This window comes from Platalea leucorodia (genome assembly GCF_965183815.1).
Source record: "Platalea leucorodia genome assembly, chromosome: 19".
Lineage (NCBI taxonomy): Eukaryota > Metazoa > Chordata > Aves > Pelecaniformes > Threskiornithidae > Platalea > Platalea leucorodia.
Window position 1 is genome coordinate 1,369,801 of NC_138841.1, and position 21,094 is coordinate 1,390,894.

A 21,094-nucleotide genomic window follows, 5' to 3' on the forward strand; every position below is an offset into this window, starting at 1 on the left:
ACAAGGTGTAAAAAGAGTAAAGATTTACAAAAAAAATCATAAAAACATGATTTATATTTCACACCCGAAAGAAAGGAACAAGTCCAGTCCTGGGTTGTAAGCAGGACCCATCAGCTACGTATTCAAAGGAAAAACAAAACCGTGACAAGCCCTAGGTAAACTCCAACCCCCAGGTTTCCTGGGTAACGTCCGGGTGAGATAAAGCTGGGCCACGGACTGAACAGGAACGACGCCTGTGTGTGGGAAGAAGCCGCCGTTTGGTGTTGCATAGCATTTTAGTGCCCTGGACTGAGACCCCAGCCTGCCGTTACCAGCTCTGCAGTCCAGCTGTGGGTGGTGCGGCTGCCCGGGGACAGTGAAAGCACCGCGCGAGGCTGACGTGGGAGCCGCGGCGGGGATTTACTCCGGTCGGTTCCACGACAGCTCCCCGAAGATGCTGTCTGTAGCGCGGAATGGCTTCCCAGCCCTGAGCGTTATGGCAGTAGGACTGCAACGTGGCTTCAGATTCTTTGGACGGTTACGCACGGGTTTTTAGTTTAAGACATTCTTCTGAAGTAGCGCTGCCCCCACATTTGTGACCGAGAACTGCCCCCTTACCTGCCCCAGAGAGAAACTCATTCCGCTACCGATACAGATTCTTAAAAACGCTGTTTTCAAAGCGGGTACTTTAACATCCTGTAAAGAAATGAGGTTCTTTTGAAGTACAGATAATCCAAGTTATGCAGAAACAGTTTCTGCAGGAAAAGGGGATTAATTAGAACATTAAGCCATTTTATAGTTAATCTTAGTTTTGATTTAGAACACGCTAATCTCCTCCTGAGGCCTGGGTTCAGGCAGGGGGCAGTTCACGCAGTTAAGGACGTAAGGCTGCCCTAGGTGACTGACTGGGTGTTGTCTTAACAAACCTTGACTAAAATAAAAGCTGCCGACCCCGCGATTAGGAGCGGTGCTTCTGGTGCGCTCGCACCGAGCCGCGAGACAGCTGGACAGATCGCCAGAAACACTCAAGTCATTAATTGGATTCTCTTGTCACTTGCTGCTGCCTGGGAGCGTCCTTGAAGCAAAGGCAGTCCCGTTCACGAGCACAGCACGGCATACATCAGCTTAAGTCATTAGTGACGCAAGTACCAGAGACCTGAAGCAGAAACCGGAGGCGGGTCTGACTTAAAGCCCCCCCAGAAGTCACGGAAAAACCAGGAGACCCAGCCAAGCTCCAGCCTGGCTCCTCACCCAAGAAAGCAGCGCAATGTTTCGCTCCTGTTTCCCGAGAGCTGCCAGGGCGTTTCATAGTGAGGGAAAACTGCTCATCTATCCAGCCTCTGCCAACAGCACCCTTCCAGCAACCTTAACTTAGAGCGGGATTAACTTTTTTAAAGTGCTGAAGATTAGCTTTAATTCTGCCCTTACTCAAGTCAAGAGCGAAGCTTCCAGGCGTAAGCAGAAGCAGCCTCCCCCCGGCAGCATCCTGCCCAAGCCCATCACACCTGAAGGGGGCTTGCCCGGGCAGCATTCCTCCCGGAGAAGCTGTCTGAAGTTTCTAAGCTGTGTTTAAGTTTCTTTTATGGAAAGGCAGACTGTAAAAAAAGGTTTGACTGGAAACGAACTTATCCACTTGTTCCTTTCCTGTAAACTGCTCATTAGATGTATAGAAGGCTGTGGCTTCAAGAGTTTGTGACTGCTTAACCAAAGCTGAAGTTAAGCAGGGAAAAAATAGGACCTAATTCTCTTTTACATGGGCTTTAGGTTGCCAGTGGTAAGTTACCGTAGTTTACACATCTGATAAACTAGGTGAAAACTTGGTTTTCACATGGAAATATGTGGTTCCTCTTGTAGCAGTAGAAAATAGCCTTAAGGGCCAGGCCTGCTAACGTCATTTAATAAACATAAGGAGAGCGAAGATGACACTCGCTACGAAAACGCCATTCCTAAATCAGAGGCGTGGGGTTACGCAGCCCAAACGCTACGCTAACTGCGAAAGAGAAGGAGCCTCAGGTGTTTATCCTCATTTCCCAGCTACCGATTCCGTTCAGCGGCGCACCACGAGCCTGCGGTGACGTTACGCACGTGCGTAGCTCTAGCCCGCCCGTGCTGTCGTACATTCTCTAACCTTGTCTGACCACCAACGCGGCGCGGATTCGTACTAACGCAGCTGTAGCAGTACAAGTTATCCCCATGGTACGGATACGGTTATCTGAGGAAATAAGGCTAGCCTGAGCACTTGACACAACCCTGCCCGCGGTGAAGGGATGTGGTTATTCCTCTTTAGCAAGAGCAACATTCAGAAGCCCTGCGCTCCCATAAAGACACAGAAAGCGGCTGCAAAGCAGGAACAGAAACGAGAGGAGGCCTTTAGATGCCACCAAGTCCCAGTTTGACAAGTCAGGGTGCAGCGCTTCAGCACGGGGAAAAAACCAAATTCACCACCTGCCACCTCTATTGGAAGTACGTTATCAAGAGTAAAAATGACAAATCAAATTAGGTAAAGTCATCAACCGTATCATCTCCCTTCTCGCCTCCAGTTATGCAAAGCATTTACAGTGACGTGGGGTTTAAGTGGGCAGCTCCTTTATAAAACTTGAGAATTTGGGGTACTGTTCCTTAGGAACTGTAATATCTAATGGAGAAGCACCATTCGTTCTGCCAGTGTGAGGTTACTGATCAGAGAAAGGTTTTGCCGCGCAAGGAGTGGGAACTCGCTGCCAACGAGACTGCATCTGGATGTTGTTAACGCCTCTGCCCGCACAACACGCACTCCTCTGGCACCCAAGGTCCCCTTATCGGACGCTTCCTGTCTCTTCTAAACTTAGATCACAGCTTGTTGCTGCGGTCGGCTTGGCTTGCTTTTTACTGGCTTCGCTCATCCCAACTCCTTCCCTACCCCCAGCCTGCACAAAATCAGTAGTACGGCAGTTCAGGAAGGACCCTAAGGGTGCAGCACCTCGCTGTAACTGCAGCGCGTTCTGTGTCGCGCACAAGCTTCAGCACAATAAATAGTTAACAGTGGTTAAAGTCAGTCGTGGGCCCATTGGGCTGGTCTCCCCCGCCCCCCCCTTTGGAAATGTACATTGCAAAGCTCATTTTTAAGACTTAAGAACTCTTTTGAAAGTATTTTGGCCCACCACCCTTTAAACAAGTGGAACCCATGCACGCACGCACAAAAGAAAAATCAGTACAACAGAAGGAGCGGCCTAGAGGCGCACCCCTAAAATCAACTAAGACAAGAATCACTAGCTGGTGCAGGCAACTAACCTATGCAGCTTTTGATCATTTAAACATGTGGTTTTACCAATTTAGAAGCTTGCTAGAATGCTTCACATTCCCATCTGCAATAAAGAGGTATCAATATTAATGTAATAGACACCAAGAAACCCACTGAATTGAGGTTTTATATTCCCATAGGCAATAAATGCTCAACCGAAGTCCATCCTATCTGATCTCAAACCCGCTGAAGGGATTAGATGCACACAAAAAGGCAGTGTTCAGAGCCGGTGCTTGGGTTTTACTATTTACTTTGAGTAAGGGACACTCGGCCACCTTACGCGACTGTATCGATTGCGTATTAAATTTACGCAAGCATCGCCACAGCACGCTTTTGCTCACGCGTGGAAGTATTTGCTGGGCTGCCAAGAGGAAACCTGTGCAAACGCTGCCATGACAGTGGGAACTGCATTTTTTTCTTTTCTAAACTAGCAATTACCATTAGGTTTGTAACAGAAGGTGCTTCCCAAAGCCACTCTACCAAAAGCCCCACTGGAGTTTTTAATCCTTGCTCTGTGCCACATGCTCTGGCAGATGTCAACTTACTGACCTGACTGGAGGGGCCTGGATGACATAAGAGAATCTAAGGAGCCAAATCTAATCCACCTTTGAACAAGCTGCTATTTGAATTATTACAAATACAGAGATTTCAAACACGTAACACTAAAACGCTAGCTTCTGAGCTTGCTGGGAAGCTTCATTCGCATACAGATATGAGATGTAAAAGTGTCAGTGATACTGAGGACTTGTGAAACCACACGAATCTCTCTGCTGCTTCACTCAGGAGGGGGGAATTCACGACTTATTTCCCATCGTTTCTGTCCCATGCAAAATGTTACTGGATACAAGGCACCAAATCTAAGGAATCGCACAAAACTAGCTCGCAGGACTGTACTGGCAGGTAAAACTCATCTCCCTGTCTCTTGCTCACATAGTTCTCATTCTGCAGCACCACTGCCTTCCACGGCAGCTCGTCCCGGGGGGCTCTGGCAACGGCCAGAGGTTTCAGTAGTCTCTCTCACTGGGATGCAATTAAGCATATTCAGGCCTGAGGACGTTACAATCAATAAAAGTTTCTGAATTACCACCACGACAATATTTATGCTAGAAGCTTTGCCTTCTAAAAGCAAAAACCCCTCCTGATAGCGAATCCATAGGACACACAATGTTTTTACCATTTCCAATTTTATTCTTACACTCAAAAAACCATCTGCAAGTCCCTAAGTAAGTGGGGGTGGTACCGTCACCCAGAAAATCTGACGTCAAGCATTTAATACGCATTATTCCATTTGCTACCTCACATTAACAACTTCAAAGCCAGAGCAGAGCATTGTTCTGATCAGAACTAGTGGGGAAGAAAATTGTTTTTTCAGGGCTCTGCAGAGAAACTGTTTTTGCAGTATGCATAGTTTAACTCGGGAACACAGACAGTAAAGGGATAAAATAAAGGCAAACTTATGTAACGAACTTGCTAGTGGAATAAAGGTAGCTCAAATAAAGTGTTTTCCAACAACGACAGCAGATGCTGTATCATACCTGGCCATCAATACATTAAGATTCTTCATTCTTAAAAACATAAAATTAAGGAATGCCAATTTACTTACAAGTTGAATGGAAGAAGGATATGCTGGGAACAGTTCTGTCCCAGAGGCTTCATACTCACGAGGCGGACAGTGGCTTCCTACGCCTTCAGACAACAACCTGCAAGGTGCCAAGAACCTCACGCTTGCTCTGAGCGCCTCTCGAGGCAACTGACTCCTTGCTGCAAGACTGGAACCCCAGTACGGGAATCCCACCACGCAGAGAAACCACTTCTGCTCCCAGCTGTACCAAAATAAAGGGGTTTATGTTGCAGACACTTAGCTGGCAACTCACAGCTGTGACCACTGAACTCCACGCATGAGTTAAGCCACATCATCTGCCTGTGTATTTGCAAAAGCAGAGCCTAAACCTGGAATTATTCTAAACACACAACAGTTTATTAGCAGGATTTGAAGCCGTACCGTTAAAGGAGGGACAGAGTTTGCTTTACAGGCTGCCCTTTGTCAGGCATGTGCTTAAGTGGGCTTCACTGTAACCGCAAGTAGTATTTTCATCTTACTGATGTAGAGAGGTAACTTCTAATCAGAATTTCTGGCAAGCAGGACACTATAAAACAGTGTCCACCATGGAGGGAGCACTGGGCTATGCTTACATAAAGAAGCCTGCAGTAGACAAATATAAACCAAACAGCATAAAAAATGCTATACGCTATCGCTTCCAAATAAAAGCTAAATATTACAGAAACCTCACAGTGTTGGAAAAAGCAAGTTTATTTACTTTGAAGTATAATTCATTCCTTCCCTATCAGGGCAATCATTTTTCTGACTGCAGTACCTCCACATCTCAGCACGACGAGGCTAACACACATGGAGAGGCCACTAATGCCAAAAGATGTCACCAGCAAATGCTACAAAATCTGCTTGGGCAATCAGCCGCAGCCACAGCTACAGGTACGCTCCCAGCTCCCCTCTGCAACCTACGCGATTCACGTGACAACCGTCCTACTACCTGAATTCAAACATTAATGCAAAACACTCAGTCAAAAGATGAGCATTCACATAGCAAAGAGTCTCGGCTCACGGCAGTAACAACTAACGCAGCATTATGGTTTGCCTTTCTATCGAATTTTTATACGAACAGGGCCAGCGTGGCTAGGGGATTCAGAAAGTGAATGCACCGTAGTAAACCGTGACTGTCACTTAGGAGAATATAATCCTCTTAAAGGGCGGACGGGCCTGGAAGGACAGATGCGTGGGAAAAACACCAGTTCTCCCTTCCACCTCTTAGATTAAAAAGGCAACGTTAAGCACTATTTTTCCTTTCGTTTTCCTTTTCAGACACACAGTCTTCACAGAGCACATGTTTTGCTCCAGAAAAGAATCCATCACGTATCTGATAATCACAAGCACTTGATTTTCCTTCTTTCAGGAATGTCAACTTCTACCTGTGCCGAACCCAACTCAGCTTCCCCTGCAATCAGCAGTCACGTTTACTTTTATTGGATCTCAGCTTGGCCTACTGCATTTTTATTAATTTTATTTACTGGTAGCACAAAAAATCCCCTACCTAGTAAATACACAGATATGCAGACATTCATAAGAAATCCTTCCAGACCCTGCTACGTTTAGAGAACCAAAATGAAAACTTTTTAATCAGTTCCCATAGGACCATTTCAAACTGTCTCATCTCCAAAAAGATAACAGCATAGGATCTCAAAATTATACTTAACTGTCAAAAAGACAGGTTTTGTAGGCTCAAAAAGCAGCACGTTGCTCAGACATACAAGAAATGGGAAACTTTAAGGACAGAGGAGACCTAGCGCGACACCGTGCTCTGACAGAATAAAAGTTTCTTGTTTGCTGTGCTCAGCTCTGCGTGGCTGAAGCGATTAACAGCAGCCGAAGTAAGAGAGGCCAATTTGCCCATAGGACAGGAGCTGAAAAGTCACAGCAGTAGCAAAGAGAGGAATGGTATTTGGGGAACTCACCTCTTCACCCCTTCCAACAACAAGGTAGGGCTGTCAGCGTGTCTGATGGGCAAACGCTGACAAGAATAGAAGGAGAAGAGGGAGGAAGAGAAACAGACTTTCAGAACTTCTCTGCCTGAAAACGGAACCAATTTTTTTTTTGAAGAACCTTATATTTTAGATTACTTCACCTTTAACCACTTTAAAAAACCCCCAAACAATCAAGATCGAAAGACGTCATGTCTCTTTGCAGTTACATATTCAGATTTGATTAAAACATGAAATGTGAACAGCCAAACCCCAAATTATAAAAACACCTGAGGTGCAACAGCAGGCTGAGAAGTGACTATAAGTAGTCAACTAAGGCCCTATGTTTCTCATAGAATTCTAAAATCAAGATGATTACAGATACAGAGATTTATAGCCTTTCCAACTCAACATGGAGTTTAACTACATTCCTTCCCTTTATGTCCCAGCAGAAATAAAGACTTCACAGGCTGAATCTGCGCACTACTCCTGCGCAACCTCGCTACCTTCGGTTACTCTGGGCCTCGCGCGACAACCGCAATTCATGAATATTTCCATTACAGAAGCGGCAACAGAAGCTAGCTCTGCCTCCCGCCGTTGTGGTGTTACCACCACCCCGTTCCCCTGAGGAAAACAAGCCACACTTGTAAAAAAGTGCCAGTTTGCCAGTGTAAGATGCCTCCGCGCTCCATGCTTCTGCTGTCACAGCTGCGCGAGCCAGGGCTCAGGCTTCTTTCTAAACCTGGTCAACAAAGTTATGCCAGCAGAAGCCTGTAGCATAGGCTTTGTTTTCGCTGCCACTGTAAACAGATTGACACACAGCTACATTCCTGTTTTATCACAGGGTTTTGTTTTTAAACACACTTTCTCCAGAGCAGAACTGTTTTAAAATCACATTCCTAGTGAATTTAGCTGCCAATTCAGTTCAGCCCAGAGAATAAACCACCAAGTGTGCACGCAGCCCCAGTAACACTGAGAAAGAGCTGCCGACAAAGCTTGCCAGCCATGCGTTTGCCCTCAACTGATGGCAAAGAAATTGGTATCACAGAGATAGCCGAGGCCTGGGGGAATATTTTCTCTGGCAGAAGAACGTTGAACATTTCTCCAGCAAGAACGGCTCTCAGGGCAGTCAATTCCATTTATCCAACAACCGTTCAAATAAATACCTGGGTGACTGTGTGATTCAAACCCTGGAAATCTGAATGGCAATTGAAGGTGAGGGTACTATACCTGTTCCTTCTGGAGTTTTATCAGCACTACTAGGTTCTGATGCGTTTTGAAGCCAGTTGAACGCTTCTATTTCCTGGTTGTGCTCATTTGTTACACGCCTTATGCAATTCCTTTTTGATACGAGACGAATGATATAGAGCATCAAACTTTCTCATTTCATTTTGTGAGCGTAATTTAACAACAAGATGCTTTAAAAACAAGATTCTGACTACAATCTTACGTGTCAGAATTGCACAGGTCGATACGCTTTTCCAGACCCTGGGCGGCAAACATCGTGATCTGATCCCCTTCCTGCAGCGAGCTTTTTTTCCTACAAAGAGGAAAGATGTGAACGCCAATGGTTTAAAAAAAAAAAGCTGAGACTGTTGATTGAGTTACAGAGCTCCCCATCATGGGAATGTCAGTCTTCTGTCCTTATCACTATTTTTGGACGGCACCTGAGCTTGGAGTTGTTTTTCTGAGATTCTTGCTTTGTCCTGCACTGTTCTTTGAGTGTAAAAAAGAATGTAGGCCTGGGTTTTGCACACCTCCTCCACGCTACATACATTCAGTTTGGAGTCATTGCAGTGGACCCAAAAACCTAGGAATCGAAGTCAGAAAGAGGACATTAGTAAGGGAGGCATGATTCCTCCTGAATGCATGTTGGAACTGTTCATAGGAAACATCCACAGAGAAAAAGGGCAATGTAGGAGAAAAGGCATCTCTGTCTTTTCCTCCACAGATGCTTTGGAAAGGAGTTTAATTTGGAAAACATTCTGATCATTTCTGTGCTGTTAACAGAGTTTAGAAATACCAAATCATAAATTTACCCAATTGTGTATTACAGCCCAAAAACTCAATTAGGAAAATAAAAATTCCCTGGCGATAGCCAATTTGTACCTCTTTCTCCACAAGTCAGAAGGCAGAGTCAATACTAATTCAGCTGCAGAGAGAGACTGCTGGAAATTCACAAAAACCCTGCGGATGTTATTCATGAATAGTTCCTGTCCAGTTTCAAAACACTTTCTGTTTATCTCATCATCCCAAGGATACTGAGAAAAGACACCCAGCTGGAGCAGCTCCACGGAGTTACATCGCATGAGAAAATGAAGCATTCATGCTGTTAACAGCAAGCAATAAAAGGCATCCCGAAGGGCCGCAAAGCAAAGAGCAGCAATCTGTGGCTTTATGCAAAAAAAAAAAAAAAAAACCCACCCAAACAAAAAAAGAAAACAACTAGCAATACCTTCTGGGAAACAAACTACCGAATGTCAGGAAACTTGACTCCAAACACCTTTGATCATAAAGCTTTACAACGCGCTACGTCTATGGAATAAAGCACGAGTTTCTTGAATTTGTTTCCCCCGTAATAAGGCACACGCACCTCCCTCTGTGTTGTAGCAATATGCTGTGTAGTGTCCTGAGCCAAACCCTTTCCCGTGATGCATCACCACAGCGGAGAGGTCATAGACAAAGGTCTCTTTGTCAAGAGAGGAGAGAGAGTCCCTGCAGCAGTAAGGTTCCATGTTTAATACCTGGTCAAAGAGGACATGGACCCCAATCTTCTCACGGTGATTACGTTCAGACCACCTGCAAACACAAGGGCACGAATCAAAGACTCGGGATCCTGCTTCTCGACAGTGGTACGGGGCTGCGGGAAGATGCACACAAAAGTAGCCACTGCTAAACAACTCTGAAGGGCTTTCTGTGCTAGGGTCAAGTAGGCGTCATACAAATTTTTCCTTCTGTTTTCGCTCTAACATCTACCACAGTCACCTTCTGCATACAGCTGATTCTGTCATTGACGCCCATTTATTATAGTTAGAATATTGTTGAGACTTGCAACAGCCAAGCACAAAGCAAGCCAAACAGCACTTAAAATACTCAGGTATATAAATACAAAAACAGCACACCTCAACTGCCTGTGCTAACCATTTTAGAAATTTCGTAATATTTTGAACTTTGTCTGCTATGTTTTAGTCAACACGTAAATACGCAATATTAGCATTTAACTATCACGGGCTTCCAGCTTCAACAAATCAATCCATTAGTTCATCCATCTCTCAGCCACTGTTTCAAGTTGTCTGCAAACTCAGACAAACACCGTTGAGTACAATGCAAGGAAATCAGTATTAACATTTACAAAACATTACGTTGTGTGTATAGTAGAAAACATGGTACAAACAGGCTACCGATGGTAATGCAAGTAGTACTCTGAGAGGGTAACCCGCATCTGGTTTGGGTAAAACGTTTATACACATGTGTAGAGAGAAGTTAGGGGCCCCCACTAATCGCTGCTTTCCAAAAAGACAGAGGCAAGTGGCTCGCCGGACACCGTGCAGTGTGCCCCACTCACCTGAATCGCTTAAGGTGCAGTCGGAGGACCTGAGGTAGTCTGTAGATCATTAACTGCTTTTTAGCTTCACTCAGAACAAGAGGTTTAGGAGAAGACTTTCGCCGTTTGCCTACACAACAACAACAACAAAAAAAATCAAGGCAAAGACTGTTAGAATGTAGTTAATTTTCAGAAGGGGAAAAGAGCACATCCTGAACTCTTTTTCTTCCAGTAGCAGCAGTCCAGCTCACACGCACTCAGGACAGACACGCAGGTAAACATTTCTTACGAGTCCCTTCACAGAGCAGGAACTTCTCTAGAATCAAAACTTAGGCGTTTAAAAATACTTAAACTTTTTCACTTTCGTGATGCTCGTAATCACACAATCCGTTATCACCGTCAAGCTGCTCATGCTGACATTTTGCTCTGAGAAATACACCAGAAATATTAAGGCAGAGCTAGTGCCAAAGACATCTAGGGCTGCGGCAGCTTCAACAGGTCAACTACCAGCCTACAAATACTATTTGACACGGTATTCTGTCTACTACTTTGATCCTCTTACACCACTAGAGTAAGGCTTGTAGTGGCAAGCTTCACTAGCTCAAGGATATTAACCCAAGTCAGAGGAAAATGCTTCCAGCAAGGTTCCACCTCTTGCAGGGTTTCTGCCTGCCCAAGAACAGAAAACAACCTCTGAACCAAAACCGGAGAAGAGGGGAAAAGGGAAAAATCACTCTTCCCCGTGATTACTCTTTCCAGGACACTGAACATACGACCACACCAGGAGGAAGACAGGTGGCTTTCAGAGCTTCCAATGAGAAATGTACCTGTTAATTAGATTTCTGCACCTCACCGCACCGGTTCAGAACAGATGGGTTGCTCCTCCTCCATCACGTCTGACAAGCAGTGCCCCCAATAGTTTTTGGCACCTAGACGCAGGCTCGTTGCCTTTCCCTGACTTTTTTCAGCTGGTTAATGTTTCCTTAGCCATTTAACTCTGAAGTAACTGTTAAAATGCGGGCCTTCCCAAAGAATCAAAGAAAACAGAATTAAGATGAAGCTGTACTCATCCATATCGACGCTTTGTGAACATTATTTGTGAATCAGGATCTGTTTGAATTATATTTGGCTTTGTTTCAAGAACACCTAGTCAACGATTATTTCCTAATGCTTTGTGAAGATGTTTGGTAACAGATTTGCAAGTTGATGGAGAAGAGATCTCTACAAACACTTGCTACTTCAGCTGCTTAGTTGCAATGTAAGTCAAATTATTGGCATTTTCCTCCCAAGGGGATGAACATTTGCTATAAATACCTGCATGAAAAAAATTTCAAATCCAGCTTATCAGAGTAGCTGAGCTGCATGATTATACACAAGGCTAAAATTATTTTCAGGCATATAATGACCTTACACTCAGACCTACTACAGGAAAGCAGAAGTCATCTTCTAGCTGAGCGCAGCAAAACACGTGCATTCATATAACAGGTAATACATTAACCTGAGGCTCCCAGAATAATGTCAGTTCATTGCTTCTTGACAAAATGCCTACAGAGATGGAAACTCTAACCTGGCAGCAGACCTTGAGAACGCTGCATTTGTGACTTCTGGCCAAAGGATTCAATCAAGAACAAGCAGCATATAGATGACTTGTTATAAAAGCTTTCCTGCCACGCAGAGATGAGCAAACCATAGGTGATAAAGTTCCTTTTTTTGTCTCTAAATCCAACGCCTTTCCCCCCCCCCAAATTCTCGAAGTTGCCTTCCCCTCCCCCTCCAACACAAGCAGCAAGAGCAGTTCTGAACAGGGTCGTATTAAACCCTTAGTAAATTGTACTGCTGAACGGCAGAGGTGGGAGAAGAACGACATCTTGGTTCCAAAGCGGGGCCCAAAGGAGCAGAAGCTATGAAGAGGAGGAAACAGAACAGCATGAGCAGCGAGGAAGAACAGTTTTCATATACATATAGGCCACGATACATGTTTTCAGACACACATCAGAAACCTCACACTCGGAAAACAAGACAGATCAGTAGGATCCGACTTACTGTTGCATTGGTCGCACGCGTATATCCTCCCTTCCAGAGCTTCGGTCTCGGTGAACTTGGCCAACATTTCTGTCAGCATGCACTCTGTCTGATTAACAGGGACGATCCCTTTCTCGATAGAGTGATAGCGCTCGGGGAATTCCAGGGAAAGATCCCAAAAGGGCTCAACGGTGTTGGATTTGTAGTTGCATGTTATGCAGGTGACCTGGGAATGAAATGCGTATACACAAACGAAGTTACGTACGGGTACACCTGCAGCCTGGCATTTACGTTCACTTCTAAAGAGCAAGTTTATGCCCAAAAGGCAGTGCAGTTTCACAGACATAAAGATGATCTGTGAGTCAAGAGAAACGCTCCTTATTTCCAGTCTGCAAGCTGTCTATTTTGAGCAGATAATTTAAAATACTTTCTCAATTCTCAAAAAAATGGAGACAATTCACCTTTATGGGGTTTGCTTCCCCAGATAAACACCGTTACAGGTATAATACCAATTCACAGCTGGGTAACAAGCACCTTGGATCTGTTTTCTACTACAAAAAGTACACGTCAGCGTTTATCATGCAGTCTTCCTTCCGCATTTTCTCTACTTTCCTTGCATATTTCAAAGTGTGTAATTCCTTTAATGTTTCACCTGCTAACTAAATAAAAATTATTCATGAATGGAGCATGAAAGGACAAATTTCAGATGCATTTGCTTTCTTATGTCACCCCAGAGTATTATAAATAAGAACAGCAGAAAAGTTTTCAATTAAACTCAGAGGCAGCAAGTGAGAACAGGAGGAGGTAACAAGAGCAGAAGGCAGGTCTGGCCAGCCCGCGCACTCCTGCGAGAGCCATCCACCAGAAAGCGACTCCCAGCCTTGCAGCTTCATGCACTGAAGGCACCGGTAACTTCAAGATGGATTCGTAGCTAGCAGACAGGGAAGGAAGTCTTCTGTGCGTAGAGGGGTTTGAAATTAAATACAGTACACGTACGCAAGAGTTACATAAGTAGAATAAATAGCTCGGCAAGTTATTTATAGTGTATCATAGTAGCAGATGAGTTACGCTGATCTGTGAACAGCTTCACGCTGTTAACGGAGACCTACCGCTGAATCTAGAACATGCACCAGCTTCCAGAGTCAAGAGACAACTGAACAGCGAGCTTTTAGTTCAGAAGTCCACAAGCAGTTCACGTGCTGCAGAGATGATTCAAATGAACCATGACTTCAAGCATCCTTTCCCTGAAAAGCCAAAAGCTTTGACTTGAAAAGTACACCTTTTAATCTTTAACGTGCACGTAAGTTCTTATGAGCGGTAAGCTCAGGAAGACTGGCACTGAGAAGGACGATATAAAAGTAATGAGAACGCACACATATAATACGCTTCATGGTCTGATCTTGCAAACCCTTGAGTGTCAAGTTATGCACACGTTTCATTTCTCCTGCAAAGCAAAGGTAGTTGAGGACTTTCAAAACACACTGAGCTCTCAGGGTCTGCCTTGTGGGGAATAATACGTTTCAGACAAGGGAACGGCACAGGAATAAGAGAGCGAGCACCACGACAGGCACTTTCAGCTCCTACAGAAACGTATGCTAAGCATGCTCAGTATCTCAAGATGACTTTCATATGCCTGCCAAAAAAAAAAACCTGTCACAGAGAGCTTATTCTTTATAGCACAAGATGACTGCCTCCTCTGTCCTTCATCATATTCTTTCTAGCCACGGAAAGAAAACCAGGAAGGGACAAAACAAATTACAAAGACACTTTAAAAACATGGTAAAAACTGAAAACTAAGGGCTCAGAACTTCGGTATTGGGCAGGCTTCATTCTGAAGCGGCAAAAGTCAACTGAATTTACAATACGCGTGACAAGTATCGAAAATGCTGACGACCCGCACAGCAACCCAACAGATTTCTTTCTCGGGAGGCACTCCTAACCAATTCCTCCTCCTTATCCGGTGGTTCCTCAAGAAACAGAGCCTTTGCTCCTCGGTGTGAATGGCTCCAATGGATTTCTGTGCAAAAGTAGGTGCGTACCTGACTAAGCAACTGCCCGTGAAAAATGGTGTTCACCACCTTCAGGACCTGCTTGGTGAGCTTCCTCTGTGAGAAAGGGATAAGGATCCTGCGTTTTGTTCCTTCCGACTCCAGCTCCTGCTGTACTTTATCCAGCAACTCGCAGAGAAATTCCTGAGCGTCCTGCTGATCGTAACCTCGAAACGCCGGGATCAGGCTCCACACAGAGTGCAGCATGGCAAAGGGCGACACGAGCGCCCACTTGCCAGACCACATCACTCGGAAGAGGGTGTGCAATTCGTGACAGAGGGAGATGTGCTTTGAACTTGGTTCCTTGGGCTGTATTAGTTCTAAACTCCTGCTTATTGAGGAGCCACCATTTAAGCCAGCTGGCAAGCTCTGCGTGCCATATGATCCCACTTTGTCAGTCTTCCCTGACTCATTAGCAGCAGACCCATTTGCCAATTTGCCAGGCATCCTAGACTTCCCATTCACAGTTTTGGCTAAGAGTTCTTCTGTTTCACAGAGATCAAGTGTCAAAAAACATTCTCTAAATTTCTGGAGGTGACTTAGCACTTGCAGAATAGAGTTCATATAACATGTGTTTCCCAGGTTCCTTAGACCCGTTACCCCGGGAGTCATCAGAGGCTTACGCCGGATGGAATAAAACTGTTTGAATCTGCTGCTCTGCATCTGCCTTGAGGTAGGGGAAGCGGTCGCCACCTCCCTGAATTTCCTTGGAATCAAGTTCTCTCTGTGCACGTGAGACAACAGCCTCGCGCTCTTCCTCGGAGGAGTGTTTGCCAGCTCCTCCAGGAGTTGTCTCTTCATCTCCTGCCGCCGCTGCCTAGCTGCCTCCTTCTTTTTCTCCAGCTCCTCCATTTGTTTCTTTTGTTTTAATTTTAGCTGGCCTCTAGAGCTCTTATCAAACCAGGTCCGCAGCGCCTTCGCAAGCAAGGACTGGCGCCTGTGCCAGAGAGCTGTAAGCATCTGAGATTGTCCCTGAGGGCTCCTTTGATGGCTGCACATGTCCTCTCCCAAAGCCATTGATCGCAATGTCCTGCCACTTCTCGTTGACGGATCATGTTTTTGACTTTTAATTGCCGACAGAGAACTTCTCAGCAATTTCAAATCACCCTCCGGGTTATCATTCAAGACGTAATCTTCACAAAGGTAACAAAAGACATACAGATCATTAACTTCCATTGCCAACGGATGCCTGGTTTCTTCAAAGTGTTTAAGTGCATGCTCCTCGATGTACCTCCCGCAGGCCACGTGGGAGCACTTCAGACAAGCCCAGAGAGATTCGGTTGTCTGGCAGTCCACGCAGTGCCACTTCTGGGGGTTCAGGATAGAGTGGTCCTGGGCGAGTCGTAGCCGCCCAACATGTTTGCATCTATCCATGTCTTACAGAAGTCTTCGCTGCTTTGACCTTGGAAGGCAAAAAAACAGAAAGAAAAGAATCTTAGAGCCGCTATACGTATTTAAAATGATCTCTTTTGTAGCGGCTGTAAAGACCTATAAAAATACAGATGTCGCGTCTTGTCAATCCCAACCGCAGTTTTCCCTCAACCGACTACGTAATTTCTGCACGCGGTTTTTTTTAAACGCAGTTTTTAGTACTAGCAAAAGATATTGGATTGACAAGGTCTACAGAATAAAACTGTCTATCTGTCTGCTAAGGACAGCCCAGACAGCTGCCAGCACACCTTACCCAACCTGAATGGCTCGCTTCCAAGGAGAAAAAGATTAATTCAGTCCACACACACATTTGATCTTTAGCTGCCCTCTTGAAATTGATACATACAAAATGAATTTGGAATTGGAATGCATGTCATCAGGAACTACACTGAGGTTACCAACTTCTTGCAGAAGCCACAAAAATATCAGATAATTGTCATAACCAGAGCATTTGCAAGTCTGCAGACTTTACATTCTACCCTCGAATTCTCTGGTTTCCCACAGCCTCCCAAACGTTTTAATGTTTAAAAAAAATCAGCAGGGAAAAAAAAAATTAAATGTGTAACACCATGCTATAGTAAACCTAAAGGAACATCTGCGTGCGTACATGTTTGCATGAGCACACATAAACAGAAAAAGCAACTGATTTACTAAATTACTACATTGTAGGTGAAGAGAAATCAAAGCAGGGATACCAGAAGGCACAAAAAGCTTTCACTCCGTGTCCTGCGTCCATATGTTTTATAAAAGATACTCAGCCATACAAAGAGCACAACTAAAACACTGCGTGCCAGTGCTGTGGTTTCTTTTGTACAGCCCCTCCGACGCTGCGATCCCGCGGAAAGCGCCCGGGCCCGCTCGCACGCCCTACTCACGGAGTCATGTTTAAACATCCTTTCCTCCGCGACGCAGCATCCAGGGCCCGGAACATCCCCATTTCAGCCAAAGGAGTCTTGGCGGTTCTTCGAGAATTTAATTACTACTTAAGTCTTCATTGTAAGGCAGCACAGCTTCAAAGCCCTAGAGAGAGAATATTCTTGTGATGCACATAAACAAACTACGAACGCTGGCAGGTTGCTTTTGAACACGATTAATCCCCTCAGTGCAAGAGCTACTGCGGAGAACACATTTATTACGCAGACCGGAATTATCTGTAAGTCAAAGCATGAACGCACCTAGGAACCCAAATACTTGGATGTTAAGAAATGTCACATGGAAGAGGTACTCTGGAATTTCATTTTTCTGCTTTCATTTTCTGATAATGTATAAATCTGCTGATCACATGTAGCCTCTTCATCGTAAGTCTTTTGTAGTGGGTGACCCAACATATGGCAGAGAAAAAATGCGAGCAAAAAAACCTGAGCAAAAACGTGCACCTCCTGTGATCACTTCAATTTTGGCTGCCTCGATAACTTGGTGAAAGACGGGGGGAGGAGATGGGGAAAAATTAAAAAAAACCCAAAAACAAAACAAAACAAAAACCCTGCCCTGAATTAAATCTCATTTCTAGATGATTTTTCAAACAATAAAAACGAAGTAATGAATAGTTGCAAAGTGTGAACAGCAACAAAATAAGAACTACAGAGGAAAGAAAAATAGGAAAAACCTGCCTTTTGCCAAAGGCAGAAAAGATTGTAAAAACGTATCTGTTGTAATAATCCAAGAAAGACTAAATTAACTTGCTTACGCATCTACGACTGCAGCACTTCAATGCGATACGAAGTAGTGATAGGAGGGACAGCCGTAATATGCACACAGTGGTTACAGATGTCACGGGGAGTGTCAGGTCTGGCATACAGAATATCTAGTTAAAAAAAAATCATTTTACGAGGGGCAAAGTTTAATATAACGAAGGCCACGGCACGCTTTCCCAAAGCTTTAAGATAGGTATTGAACAGTTGCCTCGATTGCTATGCAGAAAACCTACCTGACCAGGCTAAGAAAATATATTTTTACTGGTCCCTGAATTATGCAAATTTACTTTAATTACTATCTTTTTCCAGTGACACTGCTGCTAAAGATGGAATCTGTTAACGAAAAATCAAAGCTTTTCTATTCTTTAACTCTTCTCGACTTCAGATTAAAGCACAAGTGGCCACTTCAGAATTCATCTCCACGGAATGATTCTGCAGTGTCTAACTAACCATTTTAGTCATTTGTTTAAAATAGTTCAAAAATCTGCTACACCTCTCCTTTGGGCTGCGCTCCTTCGCTCACAAATCGCAGGACCTGGAAAGACACTTTTGGAAATCCTGCCTAAACAAAGGACTGATTTGGGCTCCTCTTTCCAAGTTGGAAACATCCCTTCCCACCTTCTTCCCCGACCTTTTTCCCCCTCCCTTTCTTCTTTATTTTTCTGCTCAGGTCTTGATAGAAAATTGTGGAATAATCCTGTCTAGCCTTGGTGAGACCAAGCGGCATAGATTCCAGCTTGAAAGAGTATAGACACTATGGTAACATTGACAGCCTTCATTTACATAAAAGAATACTAATTATGTTGTATCATCAACATCTGTGATTCTGCTCACTGCCATATGCGACAGTGTTGGGAATTTAACCCTTGAGTCTCACCAGCGTATCCGAGATTTGTACCGCGTAACAAAAACCAGGCCTTATAAATACAATTTCCTAGAGACCGATTAAGCAGCCGCCAAGTGCGGTCGCTCACCAGCGCTGCAAGGTCTCAGGACACGAGATTCTCAAAGAACACTGAATTTATCCTCCATTTCCAAGGAAAAAAAACCAATGCTGATATGTTGCTAGTTTCAGCTGGGTAACAGGCTACAAGGAAATCAATCACACACCAGATACAGTGCATTAAAGAATCATGTTTAACAATGAAGTAGGCTGTCAGTATATAAATTATAAGCCTTTTGTCAACTGCTTTTGCTTTTCCTGTGTGGGCCAGCAAGATTTCCTGTTCGAAAAAGGGAAGAGATTTTAACAGCGTTGGTCAGTTAACAACGCAGCTTTGTTACACCTTAATTCAGTAATTCTCAGCACAAAAGCACCTTTGATGCCGCACGTGATATTCCCCACCTGTTTCTCTTTAGGTATCTATGGCTAGATACTTCCCTTGCAAATCTAAGCCCTGATACCATATACATTCGGCTGCTCTGCAAGTTAGAAATAAACGGTGTTTATTTAACCCAAACCACTTAAATGATACGTCTTTTCGACTTCCTCAAATAAAAGCTGCTTTTCGTCGGTGTGGTTTTCACGTCAAAGCTGAGGAGGCAGAGCAGGCTGCCGGAGCATCTGCAGCGCTGGCGACGGCGCGCAGCGGGCTCGCTTTCCGTGCACCTGGCTGCTGCCGCGCACCGCGCTTAAGGGTTTCTTCTTCACGTTAAAGATGCCTCTTACCGACTCACGTTTTTGACCCCTTCCACGAAAAAATAAAAATTTAAATTGGTTCTCTCGCAGCGTGCAACACACGTACTAAAGGCAGCTGGAGCGTCTGCAGGTTCAGCCCTGCCATCCCACACGCTAACAGACTACTGAACAAGTCACTGAAAGACACGCACACGACTAAGAACAAAATTTGTTCCTCTCTTTTACACAGGTAAACAAACAGCTTGCCGCAACCTACTAGCAAGAACAAAAAGAACACGCTAACAGGAGAAATTACAAAGCTATGATTAAAGGAAAACACAAAGATGAGTCAGAACTTGCAAACAGTTGCACAAGGGGAAAAACAAACCTTGCAAAGATTACAGAGCTGGAGCTATTTCAGATATTGCACCAACTGAACACAAATTTATGTGGTTGATGTGACAGCCTAGGACAAGCCATGAGGACCAGGACAGTTTAACGATGGAGAATTAACACCTTAAGGGCTTGCAAACAAACAAACAGAGCTCTTCTCTTTCCAATTACAGTATATCAGGTTTATTTCTTGGTTTTACAGTTTTTTTCCATCACGGTAGATCTCATTTTAAGAAATATCTATAAACTCGTCCTTTCTCACCTACTTAGACCGTTTCTTTTCCAGATAAGGGGTGGGGGAAGGAAAAGAGGGGAGGAGGAACAACCGAGTTGCTCTGCATGGAGAAGAAGTACCAGAAGACGTGTGAAGCTGCATTGCAATACAACTAAAGATGAGTTAAAACTGAAATAAAATAATAAGAAATAAAAGGAAAATAAGGACACTGGTTTAGCCAGTAATGTTTTAGAGACAATTTGAAAAATTCTCACCTTGCAAATCACTTATAATATTTAAACACTGGGTCAAACCCTACTTTCTTTTCTTGCATGGCTCATAATCCTGGAAAAACTTATGGCAAGCTTCAAGAACCAAACGCAGCAGAAACAATTTGGCTCTCGACCCTAAAAGAGTGTTAAAATAAAACACATGACTTTATTACGTTTCTTTGTACCTTTGTTACACATTTGGAAACTGATTAAAGACATCTGTACAGATCTGTTGACACTAGCTACTTTCTTTTTCTAAATAAATGGGCACGAAGCAAAAAGAAAAGTTGAGGGATCAGGAAAGGTGCTAGATATTTAGCCTTGGAAACTAGATGCATCTGTCATTTGTCCAAGAGTGGATTCCAGAAGGAATAAGAGTCTTCACTACTGACACAAACTCCTTTGGCCGCAGTCTGGAAATCGTCTCTAAGGACAGGTGGGAAGCTCAGCCTGCACGATTCCTTCCTTCCTTCATCCATCCCTCTCCCGGGAGCGGCAAAGGTGAAACCCAGCAGCGTTTCACCCGTCCGTCGGGAACTGGGACTGCATTAAATAAAACACGTTTGCCTTTTTTTTTTTCCTCCTTCTTCTCATTTTGTTTTAAAACACTGTAGGAAAAAAATACCCTTAGATATTCTTGGTTTCCATCAAAACTACATATCCTACACAAATATACTGCATTTGATCAAACAGGCTTAAAAAGCTTGGATGCAAAAAACCAAGCACCGTCCACTCTCCCCCCAATAAACAATTTTTTACGTGCGACGCTAGAGTAGAATTTCTAGCCTGCTGCCAATACTCAAAAATGCAAATAAGGAGATATCAGAGAGAATATACACCTAAAAATCGCATACAACTACTCAAAAACTTTATTCCTCCGATTATTTTAACCTACCCGTTTGCGAGGAACCAATTATTCAACCAGATGTCTAATGAAAACATGTAATCTGAGCTGCGCGGAAGATGGCGAAAAAAATTTCCTGCTCAAGACATTCATGTTCCTCTGCTAGCAAGAGGCATCCACGTACATACTCACAGCAAAATCCTGTATTTGCTTCTCAAAGC

At 44.2% G+C, this 21,094-nt stretch overlaps 2 protein-coding genes across 2 annotated transcripts in view; both read right to left on the minus strand.

Moving 5' to 3' along the window:
* Positions 1–37: 37 nt before the first annotated feature.
* USP49 (ubiquitin specific peptidase 49) lies at positions 38–16,801 on the minus strand. The gene is made up of 6 exons (XM_082330262.1): positions 16,714–16,801; positions 14,399–15,809; positions 12,381–12,585; positions 10,359–10,467; positions 9,387–9,592; positions 38–8,603 (listed from the first exon to the last, which is right to left on the minus strand). The coding sequence occupies exons 2-6, from the start codon at positions 15,779–15,781 to the stop codon at positions 8,413–8,415; spliced, it is 2,094 nt and encodes a 697-aa protein (XP_082186388.1). The 5' UTR covers positions 15,782–15,809; positions 16,714–16,801; the 3' UTR covers positions 38–8,412.
* Positions 16,730–21,094, minus strand: part of CCND3 (cyclin D3) — a 76,899-nt gene continuing 72,534 nt past the window's right edge. The window contains exon 5 of the mRNA XM_082330266.1: positions 16,730–16,858. Within this exon, the coding sequence (XP_082186392.1) occupies positions 16,811–16,858 (48 nt within the window). The 3' untranslated portion in view covers positions 16,730–16,810. The remainder of the gene's footprint in view (positions 16,859–21,094) is intronic.